This window comes from Equus przewalskii, chromosome 6 (assembly GCF_037783145.1).
Source record: "Equus przewalskii isolate Varuska chromosome 6, EquPr2, whole genome shotgun sequence".
Lineage (NCBI taxonomy): Eukaryota > Metazoa > Chordata > Mammalia > Perissodactyla > Equidae > Equus > Equus przewalskii.
In genome coordinates this window covers 19407765-19425573 of record NC_091836.1, presented here as the reverse complement: position 1 = coordinate 19425573, position 17809 = coordinate 19407765, and the positions used below count along the sequence as shown (strand labels likewise).

At 38.6% G+C, this 17809-nt stretch overlaps 1 protein-coding gene across 4 annotated transcripts in view; it reads right to left on the bottom strand.

The window, feature by feature from the left end:
- Positions 1 to 17809, bottom strand: part of ZC3H12C (zinc finger CCCH-type containing 12C) — a 64581-nt gene that overhangs the window by 7006 nt on the left and 39766 nt on the right. For all 4 annotated transcript variants that reach the window (XM_070623067.1, XM_070623070.1, XM_070623068.1 and 1 more), the window contains exon 3: positions 3701 to 3840. In XM_070623067.1, coding sequence (XP_070479168.1) covers positions 3701 to 3840 — 140 coding nt within the window. The remainder of the gene's footprint in view (positions 1 to 3700; positions 3841 to 17809) is intronic.

Sequence of the window (17809 nt, the reverse complement as noted above, 5' to 3'; positions counted from 1 at the left end):
GGTCTGTTACTGGATTGGACAAACATGTAAACTAGGTCAGCAAGGGTGGCAACTGCCACGACAGAAGTATGAGCAGGGGACGAGGAAGGGGGAATGGAAGAGCAATATGGGTCAGCTAGCTCTACCACTGGACATAGATTTCATGATGTTCCCGACAAATGAGTTCATACAGAACAGAACTTCGGTTTAGAAAAGCAGCAGAGTAGAAGTGGAAGAGATGGGGGTGTTAGAATCAGCAAATCACAGAGAAATCTCAGGTTCGGCCACTGTCTTTAACGGCCATCCCAGTTTTACTAGGCCTGTTTCTTCCCGTCCTCGAGCACAGCTGGCAGGCTCTAAGGAACCCGGGAGTGATCAGCACGTGGAAAACCCCTAGCACAGAGCCTGGGACGCTCTCAATAAATCCCGTGTCCGTCCATGAAATTTTGTTTAATAGATGTGTGGAATTGTTGATCTCCTTTAAAAAATCACAGATAAACCAAGACAAAATCAAAAGCCCAGTCTCAACTAAAGGACTTGTCATGCTATAATTATGTCGTGTGCTCCCCGATAAGCGCTTTGAGGGCAGGTGCCACGTCTCGTTTATCTTTGTCTCGTCAGCCCCCAGAACAGGAAGCACATCAGCAGAAACTCAACAAATGCCTGTGGAATGAACACACGAGCCACTTAAAGATGTCTATTCGGAGCTCTCCCAGTTTATTCACCGTGCCATGAATGATCCATGACCTTTACTCGTGGGAGTGTTTACTCATATATGTTACGCCTGGACCATCACCCAAGTGACCGGAGGAACAAGTGTGGGGATTACCAGCCAGCGTCATCTTGCTGAGTGTGCATTTCTCTAACAGTTAATGAGGTTGAAAGGACGCTAATTAGGATGATTGTTAGTGAAAAGTAATAAACGATAACTAGTTAGAACGCATCCTCCTAACTTAAATACCGGTTCAGAATAGCTAGTAAGTTAACTGAATCCCCAGTTCCTAGCACAGTACCGGGCACACAGTTTAGCACTTGCTTTTAAAATATTTGTTAAATCAACAGAAAACCGGCAAAAGTGCTACTCTGAATCTATATCTGAGATATAACGTTTCCCCAAATACAGAAGTTTAAATTTTGATGCAACTAAATTGATCTTTATACTTTTGAACTTTAAAATATTTCTTATCAAGTTTCTCTTTTGGTATAGTGAAAAAACACTGGATTCTTCAATTTACCAGGTACTATCTGGTTGAGGGTTTTGGTCAAGAGAATTATTACGCTCGGGGAGAAAACACCTAACAACCTCTGACAACAGTAGCCTGCACCACACTGACGTGTTCCAGAGACCAGCACGCTGGGATTTTAGAAATCCAACCCAGCCACACCTCACCCTGGGTGTTATCATCTTCTCTTCTTCCTGATCTCATAGTCCTTTTACGCTCAAGAAGCTTTCCAGTTATTCACACATTTAAAGATTGTTTTTTCTTTTTCAGTTTTTCTCCCTGACTTTTAAAGTATCGTATGTTCCCTGTACAGAATTAGGGAAGTAAGAAAAAGTACTAAGAAGTAGGGAGAAGTAAGACCTGAGGAAACCACGACCCAGAGGCAATTACTGTTCCTATTGTGATATATTTACTTCTAGTCATTTTCTGTTATTTTTTTCTTTCCATTGTTGATATGTATGTGTGTATGCATGCATGTATGTATATGTGTGTATATACACACACACACACACAATAATGAAACCTGCCTTTTATGTAAAAAAAAAGCACTTCTTCAGATCACTAAGGATTCTGCCTAAATATTTAAGACATATTCTATCATATAGACATATACTAATTTATTAAGTCATCCTTCTGATGAATGTATGGTTTGTTTCCATTTTTTTCTATTATGAGTAATGCTGTGCTGACTGTCTTTGTGGTCATAAATCTTTCCCATACCTCTGCTTATCTTCTGCGGAATTATTCCTAGAAGGGGAACTAGCAGATTTGAGTACTAACATTTTAAAATCAAACTATTTTCCAGAAAGGCTGTAACCGTTCATGTTTCCACAGCAGTGTAGGAGGAACTCCCTAAGAGCGTTGAGTATGATCAGTTTTTTAATCTCTGCCAATTTGATGGGTGAAAAATAAAAGTTGTTCAAATGTGCATTTCTTTAATTACTGATGAGGTTGAACAGTTTGCTCTCTCGTTAGGCACCTGCATTCTTCTGTGAGCTGCCTGTTCCTACCATGGTACCATTTATACATTGGGAGAGCTTGGTGTTTGTTTTATTGTGTATGAGCTCTTTATATGTTAAAGACATGGATTCTTTGCTTATTTGTTGTATTTTTTTCTCAGGCAAATAAGAAAATTTCTCATTTTCAAGAAAGTTTTCCAAAATACAGAAGTTTACATTTTGATGCAATTAAATCCATCTTTTCCTTCGTAATTTCTTCTAAAAATTTTAAATTTAGAAAGGTCTTCTCTAGCTATTCAAAGACTATTTATAGTCTCTAATGGTTTGAGTTGACAATTAATTCTTCAGCCATCTGGAATTTATTGTTATATGGTCTAAGATAAGGATCTAAATATGTATATTGTTCCCAAAGAGTTATGAAAGGTCTTGGTACTGCTGGTTGAATGATACCCACCCCTCTCACTTTAGTTTATATAGGTGAGGTCTGATTCCTTGGCTCTGGACTCCACTGTAACTTGCCTATCTATTCTTATGCTAGTTCAATGATTTAATGGTTATAGATAAAAATAAAGTCTTAAAATAATCTCCTCTTTGGGTACATGATAGGTAGTTTCTCCGTTTGTTTTTGATTTGCAAAGTGCTGGAGTTTCACAGATTACTCAGTTTTTGTTAATTTTGGAGATGGAGAGAAGGGCGAGAATGGCTGGATGCTGACGGAGAATCTCTTGAGAAAATGCTCAGCAACAATAATTAACAGTTACAGAGGACGTCTTTGCCTGAAACTCCTCCATTTAAAAATTACAAAATAGGAATCAGCTCCTGGCACAGTGGTTAAGTTCATGCACTTGGCTTCAGCTGTAGAGGGTTTGTGGGTTCAGATCCCAGGCGTGGACCTACATGCCGCTCATCAGGCCATGCTGTGGCAGTGACCCACATATAAAACAGAAGAAGACTGGCACAGATGTTAGCTCAGGGACAATCTTCCTCAAGCAAAAAAAAAAAAAAAAAAAAACAAAATAATGCAAAATACAGATACTTTATTGGGATCGAGTCATTTCCTTCTTCTTGACATCAGATAGCATACCCCCAAGGTCTCACAGGTCTTTTTTGATCTGCAGTCATTAAAATTCGATTGTCACCTAGTCCAATTTCATACAGCAGATGAGAAAATTGGGGTCCAAAGAGGTTCAGTGTGTTGCTCAAAGTCTGATGGCTCATAAATGGCAAAGAAAGTCTAGGTCTCCTGACTCCTACTGTGTCTCTAAAGGTCATAATTTTACAAAATTTGAAGTAAAAAGTTTCCAAATTAAAAAAAAAAAGAGAGAGAAAGTGCCCTCTGTAGGAAGGATTACTGTTTAGTTAACATAATCAGATAATTAAACCCCAAAATAACTTTAATATCCCAACCAAGAGAATGTGGTGGTCACATAGACTGAGGAGACAGAAACAGAGTAAGAGTGTTCAGTGAAATGCTTGACTGTGCCAGCAACCTGCACAGGTGTCTATGGAAGCTGAGAACAAAGAGCTAACGGGGCTTACCTGTAATGAGAGCATCAGGGCGGGACTGCTCTTTTCTCCAAGCAGGAACGAAAACGGTAACATCTTTGTGGCCTCTTTCCAAAAACCAATCCACAGCCAATTTTATTCCTCGGCAGGAAAATACTTCTTTGTTTCCATGGCTGAAAAATTATTTCAGAACACTTAAAACACAACAAAACCTAAATGCAACTTAAGGAATTCAAGTTTATAAACTGAAATGATCACATCATGACAACAGTGATAGGAGATTTCAAATCTAAGGTGGAGTTGTGCAGCTCAGAGAAATATTAAGATAACCTAGAAGCTGAAAATCTGCCAGAAAAAAATCCTTAAAAGTTGGGATAATTATCGTGCGGAGGAGAAAGGGAAGTGAGTTTTCAAAGGCAACGTTGTAAAGGTTAACCCTAGTCAGAAAGGTACAAGCTCTTTTTGATCAGAGTAGGGAAAAAAGGATGGGGCCTAAACCAGAGCAAGGATAATTTCAGTCAAATGGAAAAAAAAGTCACACAGAAAAAACCTGTAAAAACAGTGGGATGGAATACTTAAGAGTTTCTAAAAACTTTTCCTTCTCAAGGTTCTCATGTGTACATTTCAATCCAGTGATGAAATCGTGCACAAGGTTTATCAGGTGACCAATGCAAACTATGTGCACACATGCACTAAAAGGAAAAATATGTTCACAAGGCTTAACCTCACATGAGGAACGCTTCCATGGCCTTCAGGGAAAAAGACACCTGGTTTCTGTTTAACAACATTGTGTTGGACAAGGATTAACGACGACAAAAGGGCATTCAAAATTGGATTAGCAGTCTTAATGCCTACAAGAAAATACTCAGCTGAAAGTGTAATCATTCAATAAATATTTATCTAGTACCATGCTCTGCTTGTGCACTTTAACCTAATAATTCAAAATAACGCTTATTCTAATGTCTTTAAAGAAAGAGTCTCCTACTTCGACTGCAATAATTATGTTCTTTTGCAGTCTGAGCTCTGAAGACTCCATTTCTCATCTGTGATGGAGATAGATGTTTTTTACTTCTTGGGGCTAAGGAGGGCTGAATGAAATAAGGTAAGCAAATGTTTTGTTAATTTTTAACACAAAACATTAGGTATATTAATGTTTTGTTCTAGACGTCTCCCAGGAAGCACTAGAATCATCTAAATCTGGTTAATCGTTTTAAGGACAAAACAAAAATAGAACAACTTGCTCTGTAGATATTGAAGGCTATAAAGGAAAACCACAGAGTCTGTTTATATTCCATGAACTCATCCTAATGGTCTGGGGCAAGATTAGAGGTGAAATCAGATGCCCTGGAAGTTTCAAAGAAAGGGATAAGGGAAGGGGGAATTTGAGGTCACATTTTCTAGGTAAGAAGGGCTACCCAATGGCCTCACTAATGCCCCAGCAAATAATCCAAAGTGATGTTAGGTTTCATGGAGAATACTGAAATTTAATCACTCTCCTGAAAAACCAAAGAAAATGATGGTATCATCTCTTGAGAGAATATATATCTCAACTATTCCTAAATACAAAAACTCAACTTGCTAAAACCTAACTATATTTTTAATTTGTATGAATGCTTTGAAATCTAAGTGTATTATGCTTTGCTAGTCATTAATGACATTTGGTTTACTGAGACTTGAGCATTTAACTGCTTCTGGCTCTAAAGAGAGGACTGCATAAGCATTTTCTTCCTGGTGATTTCATTTGGTAAGGGCAACTGTCACATTTTCCTGTAGAAATAGAAGATTCCATCTTCTAATTAAAGAACTTTCAGAAAATGTGTGTAAACAGCAAACCATTTACAATCAAGGGACAAAGATTCTATGGGTGCTAAAACAGGATATTATCCCATGTAATACTGACAATAAAGGCTGTTCTCATTATCCTCCTCTTCCCCTCCGCCCCACACCCCCCAACTCCCATCACAGGAAACCTCACAGGGAGAAGACAAGCAGGAGGACGAAAGGTGCCACGCTGTGAAGGGTAAATAGAAACACAGAAAGAGACTGACTTTCTGAGCAGATGGACCCACATCTGTCTCTGATCTTGTTATGTGAGAAGATATAACCCTCCCAATTTGTTTAAGAAACTATAGTCAAGGGTTCTGTTATTTGCAGCTAAACACATCCTTAACTGTTACATTAGTCATGCCATAAACCAAAAGAAAACTGATAAATCTCTACTAATATGAGAAAAAAATATTTTAAGGCAAAAACATTAGTAGGGATAAAAATGTTATGACATAATTGTTAAAAGGTAACAATTCACAAGGAAGCTACAATAATTGTAAACTCAGTCTTCATATGAGTAATGCAAAAGATCACAGGATTAACTAGAAGAAATGGACAAGTTATACCGACAGGTGAAGCAGAAAACATTTAGTAAGAATATAGATGACTGGAAACAATCAGTTAACAAGCTTGATCTAATGAACATATACAAAACTATGTACAAAATTAAAGAAAATATTTTATACATGGAAGATTTATAAAATTGAGTGTGCACTAGGCCACAGAACAGATTTCAACAGACATCAGGAATCTGTATCATACAAACAATCTTCTTTGACAATATGTTATTACATTGAAGATATAAGATTCTAGTTCAATAGTGTTGCTATACACCAGAAAAACCAATTTAAAATTTTAATTTAAAAAATGATCCCATCTGTCAGAACAAAACTAAACAAATCTACAGAAGAAAAGATATGCAAAAGCTTTATACAGAAAATGAAAATTGAAAACCCGTATTAAAGGACATAAGAGAAGATTTAAATGAAAGGAACAATACACCATTGTCACGGTTGGTAAGACTCAATTTTTGACGAAAGCAATTCTCAAATTAGTCCGTAAGTACAGTGCGATTCCAATAAAAATCCTCAAAGGCTTTCTTATGGAACTTGAGAAGCTGATCCTAAAACTAATATGGAAAAACAAAAGGCCAAGAATAGTTAAGCAATTTTGAAGAAGAAAACAGTAGGAACTTCCCCATGAGCTATCAATATGCTTAGTAACCAAGACTACAGACCTCCAGTCAGTGTTATATTGGCAGAGGTAAAGATTAAAAAATAGAAAATACGTAACAGAAAAGCGAGCCTAAGGTGATACACACACACACACACACATTCACACATGTGAGTATAAAAGATAAAAGAGTCATTAAAAATCAGTGAAGAAAAGATAGACCATTTAACAAATGGTACTAGGGCAATTGGTTACTTACACGAAAAAATAAGACTGTATTTTTATCTTATACTATACACAAAACCAAACTGTAGATCGATCAAAGATTTAAATATGAAAAGGAATACTGTAAAACTTCTAGAAGAAATTATAGGAGGTATTCAAATCAGGATAGGAAAATACTTCTTAAAGGAGACACGCAATCACATGTTATCAAGGGAAAGTGCTATGAGTACATAGAACTTCTTTATGCAAAAGACCCCATAAACAGAATAAAAATACCACAGACTGGAAGAAGGTATGTGCAACATATAGGACTAATCAAAAGGCTAGTACTCAGAATATATAAACTATTCCTATACATCGAGAAGGGTAACCATTTTTTTTTCTTTTTTTAAGGCGAATGATATGAACAGTGAACACAGAGGAGGAAATCCAAATGACCAACAAACACATGAAGAGATGCTCAGTAGTGAAGAAATGCAAATTAAAGCCAAAATTAGACACCACTTTACACTCATCAGATTGGAAAGAATAAAGTCTGCAAACACCAGATGTTGCCAAGGATGTGTGAAAGCAGGAACTCATACATTACAGGTGGGAGTGTGAATTGGTATAACTATTCAGGAGAGCAATTTGGCAACACTTTATAAAGTCGAAGGCGTGCTTTCTCTAAAACATAGTAATTGCATGTCCAGGTATAGTAAAGCCCCACAGGGACTTGAAATCAGATTGAATGCAGTTAGCAGCGGGCTTACATCCTTGGCCCAGCCTTAGATCTCACACAGGGGCAGGCTACTGTCTTATCTTCTCCAGGGGGAGGGAAAGGCAGGTGAGTGGGAATGTGTAGGGTGGGTCCCTGAGTCTCCAATACTTTGCCAGCCAGTCTTCCGATCAGGCCAAAGAAATGAATGCTGACTAGGAAATCCTTGCCGCCGTCTTGGAAGTCCCTGCCAGCTAACGAGGCCCAGAATCATCCCTAGTAACATTAAAGCCTGACTACCAGGTGACTTCCACCGTGCAGGAGAGGTTGTGGGAGACTGACCTTCATGTAACCTTAGAAGCATGTGGAAGGATGTGACTAATTATATGTGCTGGATACAATATAAGGGCAACTGTAGGAGGTTCTGATAAAGGATTATAGAAACAGAATGAGCCTGGTAAGAAATTGTGAAAAATAGGATGTTAGCGTAAGCACAATGTAGCTACTGGTGCAAATTAACTATCTGTTGAGTGTTGATTACAAAAGTAGGATGATTAAGAACTGTAGCTTTAATTCCATATAAATACAGAAGAAAATTCCTTATAGTTCTGTAGCCACTTATAGGCTATATCTGCATGCATTCAGGGTTTTTTTTCTCAGTAATAAAAATAGCTAATTTTATATTTATGAATTAGCATGTTCCTTTGGGCCTCGATTCCTTTTTTATTTCAGCAGTTTGGCTGTAAGGATGGTATACTTCAAGTGAGTTCTTCCGTGAATTTCTCAGAAGATCTGTGGCCACCTTTGATGAGGTAAGAGACCCTGAATGTTTGCTAAAAAGCATTCCTTTGACTACTTTAGCTCAGTGGGATTGGGTTCCCAAGGAAGATTCCATACCTTCACTGCAAATTTTGAGTTACTAGTGAGCAAAATGGGTAATACAGGCTCGAAAGTCACGTATGATTCACCATGGGCTTTGATGGTAGAAAAATACAAGAAGCCTGCCAGCAGGTGTCTTTCTTAAAAGGCTGATTTTACTCTGTCGTGTTTAGAATAGGCATGCTTATAAAAATCCTGCTTTGCAATGGCCAGAGGAAGGCTCATAGGAAGTCAACAAATGAGTTTATCTACAGAGATTTTTAGGAAAACCCTATTTACAATAAAGGGATTATTGGTATCTCTGGATCTCAGGAAATAAATGAAGGAATGAACTGGACAGCCATAAAGAATGAATTAAGAAACTGAAGGAAGAGATTAAGAAACTGAAAGCTCCTGTCTCTTTCTCTAGGTTCTCAACCCTTCTCTGCTGTTGCTCCTTCTGTTCCCTCCACTCCCCCTCCCCCTTCTTTGCCTCAATTTGAGACCTAGCAGAAGGAGATGATGACTTCTTGGAGGGATGGTTCCCAATAGCTTTAGGATCTGGGGATGACTCTCCTTTGGAAGCGGGAGGATTGTCAGCCTTATCAAATGTTCAGAGTCCACCTCCAAGACTCCCCCTATACTTGACACACAAAACATAGCCAGGGAAGCAGAAATGATTAAGAGGAAGGAAGAAGGAGTCTGAGAACTTGGATAAGAGACTGTCCTAGAATTAAGGCATGAGCTTGGCAAATGGTTGCCTGGATAACCTGGAAGAAAGGGGAAACAAAAAGAGTCAGGCTACTAAAGAGTAAGAGATTCAAACTATAGTGCCATACAAACCAACTTACTTTTCATCTCAGCACGAAGAAAATCAGCCCTATTCCTTTGGGGCTCCAGGGACTCAAACGCCTTTTAGAAGTTACCCAGGACTGCTGGGTGATCAGACGTGGTAAGAGAAGAAATGCCCTCTTTTCCTGATATTATCTATCTTAAGAGTTATTTTCCAGCACTGAGGAAAGATCTGCAAAATGTGCCAAGGTGCTCTGCAGCATGTCTTCAGTCTACGGCCCTGTGCACGAGGCTGGAGACTGGCTGCTGCATGGAGTGTTGCCTCTGGATGACTCTGCTCGACAAATGGAACAAGCATGATGGGGCAAATGATAACCCCCTCACCAGGAGGCCTCAGGCACCTCTTCCAACTGCTCAGGCTGCTCCTCACGCATTGGACACCCACTGTGAGGCACTGCTGATGGCAGTCTTTGACATCTTTCTGCAAAAGGTGACCTGGAAGAAGCAGCAGTGCCTTGGATGGCTGAGTCTCCCACTGATTTTCATCAGTGACTCATGGAGGCATTTTCTAAATTAATAGGGATGGATTTGGGGGCAGATCAGAATTAGACCCTTAATCCTTTCCACTTACATGGTAGCCTTGTTGCTGGAATTCAAGCACAAGTAAGAGAAAACGTATTTGGATGGCAAGGCTACACAGTTTCTTAGGTATTGGCAACAGCAATCCAGTTTTGAAAAAAAAATGGAGAAAGGAGAAGACAAAAAGAAAATCAAGACTGCATGCCGTGTTACTTGCCCAGTTAGAATTACTAACAAAGGGAGCAAACCCTTTTCTGGGGCTGCCAATAAATACGACAGGACTCCCTAATGAAAAGTCAGTATGTCACTACTGTAAGAAGCCAGGACACCGGAAAAAGGAACGCTGGAAGAGACTGAGGAAGATGCGAGAGATGCAACCTATGGAGCTTTACCACCTCCATCAGGAGACTCTTCCTCCCAGGAAATCACACAAAATAATTGGCAAAAGGTGCAAAATAATGAGCGAAACTGACATAGGGGAGCCTCAGAACTGGGCTTGGGAGAATCCTGTATGTGCTTTCCTTCTCCTGCCTTAATCTTTCCTTGGACTTTCTTGTGGATCCTGGAGCCAGGCATTATGCAATTTCTGCTGACCTTTCTTGTTTCACCCAGACCCAGAAAAACATACAAGTGGTGGGTATCTTTGGACAACCTGTTCTTTCTCCTCTGAGGTTCCTGAGCAAAGGGGTCCTCTCTCTTGTCTTTTAATGCTGTTAATCTGTTGGGAAGAGACCTGCTGTATCAACTAAGGGCTATCATATTCTGTACTCCAAGTCGAGTATTTTTGAAGCTCCTGGGAGACAAGGCACCTGAGTTAATGAATATGTGCTTATCTATTCTGATAACAAGTATGTGCTGGGGGTGTGCCATGCTATGGGCCAAATTTTGAAGAGGAGAGGCTTTCTAACATCAATGGCAACTAATATATCACATGGGAAACTAACTGCTGATATATTAGAGTCATTGCAACTTCCCCAACAGATTTCTGTAAACCACTGTAGAGCCTATACCAGACAGTAAGGTGAAATTAACTTGCAGACCAAGCTGTGAAAAGGGCAGTAAGTTTGGAGGGGGCCACTGACGCCCCGTTATTCCTATCCAGGGACTCCCACTCATAGTTTCAGACATATGCAACTCCCCGTGAACTAGAAATTGGAAACCAAGGGGAGCTAAAATGAACGCAGATCGATCGTGACAAACATACTCTTCAAGACTTTCACTATCGTAACTTTGCATTCCATAAATTCACTTTGTGTCATATCTGATGGGATTATCTTTAATTTATTCATATATACTACTGTAACAAATTTGAAAAGCACATAAATTCTACTTTTCTGTCTTCAACAGAAGGACAATTCCACAAGCGGTCAAAATAAGATGATATTTGCTATCTTAGAAAAACACTATATATACTTCTCACTGGAGAACTGAAGTATGCTTGCTTATTAATGTGCCATTAAATTAGTGACCTATGATAGTTAATAGATTATAAAAGTTTATCTTGTAATGCTGAGAAAAATTCAGGGAATCACATATTTTAACACAGTTTGAATACAGGACCTAGGAAAGGGGGACAAGGGGCCAACCATTTCATCTGCCATACCTAGGAAATATAATTTCATACATTACACTTTCTTAAGTTATATATACACATATCACTAACTAGGTTAACCACAGGATAGGAAGGGCTATTTTAGAATTGTAACTGTTACCTTCCCGTGGGAGACACAAGGAGTAGAAAACACACAGAGAAATCGAAAAAGGGCATGAGGCATCTATTACAGGGGACTGCCACTTTTTGATTCTTTTCATGGAACTGAGAAAAAAAAAAAGGAGAACAAGGAGTCTCTTTTCAATTATCTTTTTATTTCCTCAAATTTGATTTTGCTATAGTTTGAGTATTTGCTTGGAACTAGCATATTCCTTATAATGCTTGTAAAGGGCCTTGGAAATCATAGATGATTTTTATTTTCTTATTTTCTAAAATATATGTAATAGGTGTATTACGTATAGGATCAAAGAAAAGCTATTCTTAAAGTCTTTCCATAACTCATCTAAAACCTAATTATAAAGATTATAGCTAGAATGGCATATTTACTACTACTAACAATAACTTAGTACTACTGATTATTAGAATAGTATGAGTACTACTATTACTACTAACTAGTACCACTACCAAAAAAGATGGTTCTTCATGAGTAGGCCAACGCAGTGAAAGCAACGCTGTCTTTGGAAGCAGACATGAGTTTAAGCATCTTCTTTACCACTCTTCTCTGTGACCTTGGGCAAGTTACTTATTCTGAACCTTACTTTTCTCCTGTTTAAGTTGGAGATGACGCCACCTACCTTACAGGGTAGTAAGAACTGAACACGGTAACATGAAGAGAGCACCAGCAGAGTGCCTGGCACACAGGATGCTCCAACAAAAATTAGTTCCTTCACTTTTCTCATGTCCCTTTAGTCCTAATTTTTAGAAAATGAAAAAAAGCTTGCTTTGGAATGAAAATGAAACCAATAAAATCAATCTTTAATAGCTTTAACCTCACTACTGATAGTAAACTGTGATTTTTAGAGCAATAAGTTTGATGTGTGGAGATCACTAAACAGTTTTAGTTTTTAAAAGAAACCAAAAAGAGATTCAGGTAATCAGGGGACTCAAAAAGGCAATCAATGACTTTCCTATAAGCTTCTATAGATCATCTGTCACTTAAATAAAAACCTCAACCTATAAGTTTGCTATACCTTCCACTGGAAGATTCAAGTATGATTATAAAACTTCTATGACTTTAATGGGTCACTACATCAAAGTAACTATGATGATAAGGACACAAGTCACCAAGGTTTGTCAGTAAAGTGCCTACAATGAAAATATGAGTAAAAAGTATCCTCCTATACTAAAAAATCATATTCGAATCTTCAATATCAAAGTCCTTCAAGTTTAGATATAGTTAGCTTAATGATATTACAGAAAGTCAGGGTGCACTTGATGTTAATCAGAGAATAATAGTAATATAATAAATATTTACTGAGCACTAAATTATTAATATACCCAGGTGCTCAGCAAATATTTGATGACTTTATTTTATTTTATTTATTTTTTTGGTGAGGAAGACTGGCCCTGAGCTAACCTCTGTCACCAATCGTCCTCCTTTTGCTTGAGGAAGATTGTCACTGAGCTAACATCTGTGCCAATCTTCCTCTATTTTGTATGTGGGATGCTGCCACAGCATGGGTTGATGAGCAGTGTGTAGGTCCACACCCGGGATCTGAACTTGGGAACCCTGGGCCGCCAAAGCAGAGTGTGCAAACTCAACCATTACACCACCAGGCTAGCCCCTTGATTTTATTTTTTTTCCTCATTTTTTAGGCCTGATTATATATAAACCATGTTGGACATATGAAAATAGATTTTAAAGAATTTTTTTTAACAAAATGACTTTAAGACCTTCTTCACTAACATATTTTTCAATGTTTAATCATTGTTAAAAAGAAATTCTCTTACATCTATCCTATCCTATGTTCCTTAAGCAGGGAGAAAGGACTGCAGCTGGATATCATCTTCAATATGGAAATAAAAGAACATCTTACTTCCTATCATTGTAGTCTAATTCAAGCTCATATTCTATTTGAGAACCTACAATTAATTCCATGTGCTGACTCATGGGCATCTAGAATTTTTTTTATACTGAAGCCTCATAATGATGGAATGATTGATGCCTATTTTGTCACTCTTATAGCTACTCAACTTTATTATCTTTGATCTCTTTTCCAATAAACCAAGATCACTTTGAACCTAGTTGACTGGATGCTAAATACTGAACATACCACCAGAAAACTAAACCCACGCTCCCTTGTTACAGATCATTTAACCACTGTTTATCAAGTTGTACTCCAGACAGAAATTCCACAGTGTGGCTCACAGGCCCTTTGAGGGCACAAGGGGGAAACACAGCCCTACCTATACCCCCCAATTCAAACAGAATTCTGTTTTTATTTGTTTGAAATACTGGGCTTCCATGCAAGATTTGCAGAATTGTACTACTTTAAAGAAAAATAAGAGTCTGAAGAATTGCTGATTTAGGACAATGAAAATATTCAACACCGAAATTCCAATGGAAGTCTTAATGTGAAATAGTTGAACATTACTCTCCAGCTGGTTATGGACATAACAGCAGTGTTGCTGAGAGAGAGGTGAAAATACAAAAGGGTAAGTAAAAAGAGAAAGGGGAAGATTTTCTCTCATTAATATGAAGCCAAAATTAACAACAGGAAGCACATCTAGCTAACCTGGGTCCAAGCGGGTCATTAATCTGAAGATGCTGAAGAGAATATCTCTGTTAAGCAGACGTAAAAATGTCTTCAATATTACCAAAAGTAGAAAAAAATAGGGTCTCATCACTTTTTCCTATTTCTGATAATTGGGTAATTCTTCTCATTTCTTATAATTGGATCACTTAGGTGATCTGTAATTAACTTTATTCACATGTAATAGGATTGCTAACGTTGCTGTTTCCTGGGTTAGGGTTTAAATAAGCACATTTCAGACAATAGGAAAGTTTACTGACCGTTAGTCTACTAAAATGCATGACTGATGTCAACCAGAATTATGCACGCAGGGTTATAAAGAGAGGCAGTGGAAGAGAACTATTATTTGTTTTTGGAAGATTCCACACTGATGTAATTAAACAACAGAAAAAACTAGTTCTGATTCTTTGATTCTTCTCGTAGTCTCTAAAGAGTTTCTTTCAAATCAGAGAAACGGGACACTGCCAACTAACCCATAAGTAATACCTATGACACTCACCTAGAGGGAAATTAAGCTGCTCTGTAATTAGTGTTAAGCCCCTACTAAGTTGGGGCTTAAAAACATTCCACCGAGGGCCTATCCAATATAATGTGAACCACATGGATAATTTTAAATGATCTAGTATAGCACATTTAAAAAGTAAAAAGCAGTTGAATTAATTTTAGTAATATATTTCATTTAACTCAATGTATCAAAAATTATTTTAACACCTAATCAACATCAAAGTTATGGATATATTTCACGTATTTTGTACTAAGTTTTCAAAATCTGGTATGTATTTTACATCTAGAGAATATCTCAATTTGCACTAGACACACTTCAGGAGCTTAACACCACGTGTGGCTGGTGGGGCACTGTAGTGGACCACACAGGTCCACTGCACATGATTTTGATAAACTTTTGGTGAGGGACCAAAACCAAATCTGAGTAAACTCTGGCAATTTGTAGTCTCTCTTGCAGTCTAAATGAAATGCATGGACGAGGCATCTCAGAGGATTTTACTAAGTAAAAGGCAGTGCTGGACTTACACGGCAAACAGCCAACAGGACAGCAAACCCACCAAACAAGGGCAGGTAAATTTTAGAGGCCAGATGGCCTTCGATACTCAAACTGACATTGAAAAGAGCTCTCAAGTTCATATAACTTCACAAAACAGGTCAGATACAGGAAAGGCTTTGTGCTTTTTAAAAGATTAACCAGAAGCTTAAATCCTATTTATATAGACTGCCAACCTCTGCTTGTAATTTATAAATATCTGGGCTTAGCTCACTGTTCTCAGCATAAAGAAAAGTTAGCACAACAGGCATTTTCTCTGTTCACATTCTGATTCTAAAATCTCTGACTCCTGTTCAAACTTTAAGAGAGGACCTCAACGATCCACCTGGAACGCTTTTCTACACCCTAATCAGTTAATACTCAGATTTGTACTAACATCAGCTGGTTTCTAACATGAACCTTTTTTGGGGTGGGGTGTAAATAGTCAAGTAAATGGTTGCTTTATTTCTCTCTTCTCTGCCTTTGATTGGGATGCAAAAGCAATGATATTCTTAGTTCATCTCTTTTTCCAGGAGTTGTTCACAATTTAACCTGTGCGTATATTTTCATGTATAAGCAGGTCCCCTTGTCTCCAATCTTAGTGCTCCAATTCTTCCCTCAGTTTCTCTACAGTGGTCTTTCTCAAAGGCAAATTGATATACCACTTTTCCCTCACTTAAACTCTTTTGGTGCTTCCCTATCACTAAGAGAGAGGAGATAGAAGCATGTATCCCATTGGCTAAAAGTGGCCCAGCTGAGATTATTAGCAAAGAAAATATTTATCCTAATACTCTGCACAAACATGCACCAAAAAGGCCCACCCCCCAGTCAGGAGATCTGATCGAAACCCAGAAGGCCAGGCTCACTGACCAACACAGAGGACTCGCGATGAGGCCGGAGGGCAGGCAGGGTTCTTTCAATAGTTGGTTCCCATACAGAGAGAAGGCAGTGTGCTTAGTGCCCACTCCACTCAACAGTCCACTTACAGGACAACGGGACGGTCACGAGGAGGCCCCGGGTGTTTGTCTTATTCCCACTCTTAGTTTACATAATATCTGGTAGAGGCTAAAGTAGGATGTGGAGACACGGTTAACTTTAACGAAGTTGGGTGACTAGGTCATGGAAACACCCTGAAGAAAGCAAGGACTTTTGGGAATCAAAGGGGTCTGACACTAACTTGTACCCCCGTCCCTGATGGTCACAGGATTGTACTTTGTTAATGACGTGACAAATCATCTGGACCTAGAATCACAGGTAAATTAAAAGAGCACGGGATTAGTTTGAGAAAAAACATGGCTTTAAACTACTGGATACATGTGCATAGAGACTGATTCCATACCCCAGTGCGGAACTACCTCCAGTTTAATGGAATCACAGATTTGGAAGAATAAAGCTACTTGAAGGAAATAAAAATTGCAGTAGCATAAGAATTTCATTTCAGGAATATGGATATTAATTATGTCTTCTTTCTTTCTGTGTTTATGTATGGAGTATACATTTCATGGTATATCTATATCATCAAGTATCTGCCCTATTAAGGAAAGAGGTCTATTTGCTAAATGACAGAGGTCTATTTGCTAAATGACCAATTTGCTAAATTACTGAGATTTTTTTTTTAAAGAATTAAAATTAACTGCAGCTTTTTGTCAGGATTTGTTAGTCCAGCTCTACTAAATATAAATTTCATTCTTTTCATATTTGAGAAACCAAGCACTTTTTCTTTTTCTTTCTTCTTCTTCTTTTTTTTTTTTTTGGTGAGGAAGACTGGTCCTGAGCTGCTAACATCTATTGCCAATCTTCCTCATTTTGCTTGAAGATTGTCCCTGAGCTACCATCTGTGCCAATCTTCCTCTATTTTGTATGCGGGACACCACCACAGCATGGCTTGATGAGCAGTGTCAGGGTCCACACCTGGGATCCAAACCCACAAACCTTAGGCTGCTGAAGCGGAAGATGTGAACTTAACCACTATACCACCGGGCCGGCCCCCCTAAGCATGTTTTGAATGCTTAATATTTCACATGCAAAAGTCTAGAGCGTTCTCTAAACTTGGTTTCCCCTCTTCTATTTTTGCATACTTATGTCTAGCAGTGAAATAGCCGGCACAAATTATGCTAGACTAACTTTCAGGTATTTGTCTGTCAATTTTTGGTGAATTGCTCATTCAACAAACTTACCCAGAGCTTCTATCAATGGGGCACATTTTAAAAAGGATACTAGAGAGCTGAAAGTAGAAGCATGCTCCCCCAAGGGAACACATGACGCCTGCAATTTGGGGGCCTACGCTTCACAGTCTGGTTACATGGCTCGTCCCTGGGCAATTCTGGACTTACCCAGATCTAAGGGCCCAACTCTCCTTTATGAACCTGTAGAAATCATCACTGAAAACCAATGAGGACATAGACTTGGAAGTAAAAATTAAAATATACCTATAGGTCATAAGAATGAGATGGACTGCGGGGCCAGCCTCGTGGTGCAGCGGTTAAGTTCACACGTTCTGCTTTGGAAGCCCAGGGCTCGCCGGTTCAGATCCCGAGTGTGGACACAGCACCACTTGGCAAGCCATGCTGTGGTAGGCATCCCACATATAAAGTAGAGGAAGAGGGGTATGGATGTTAGCTCAGGGCCAGCCTTCCTCAGCAAAAAGAGG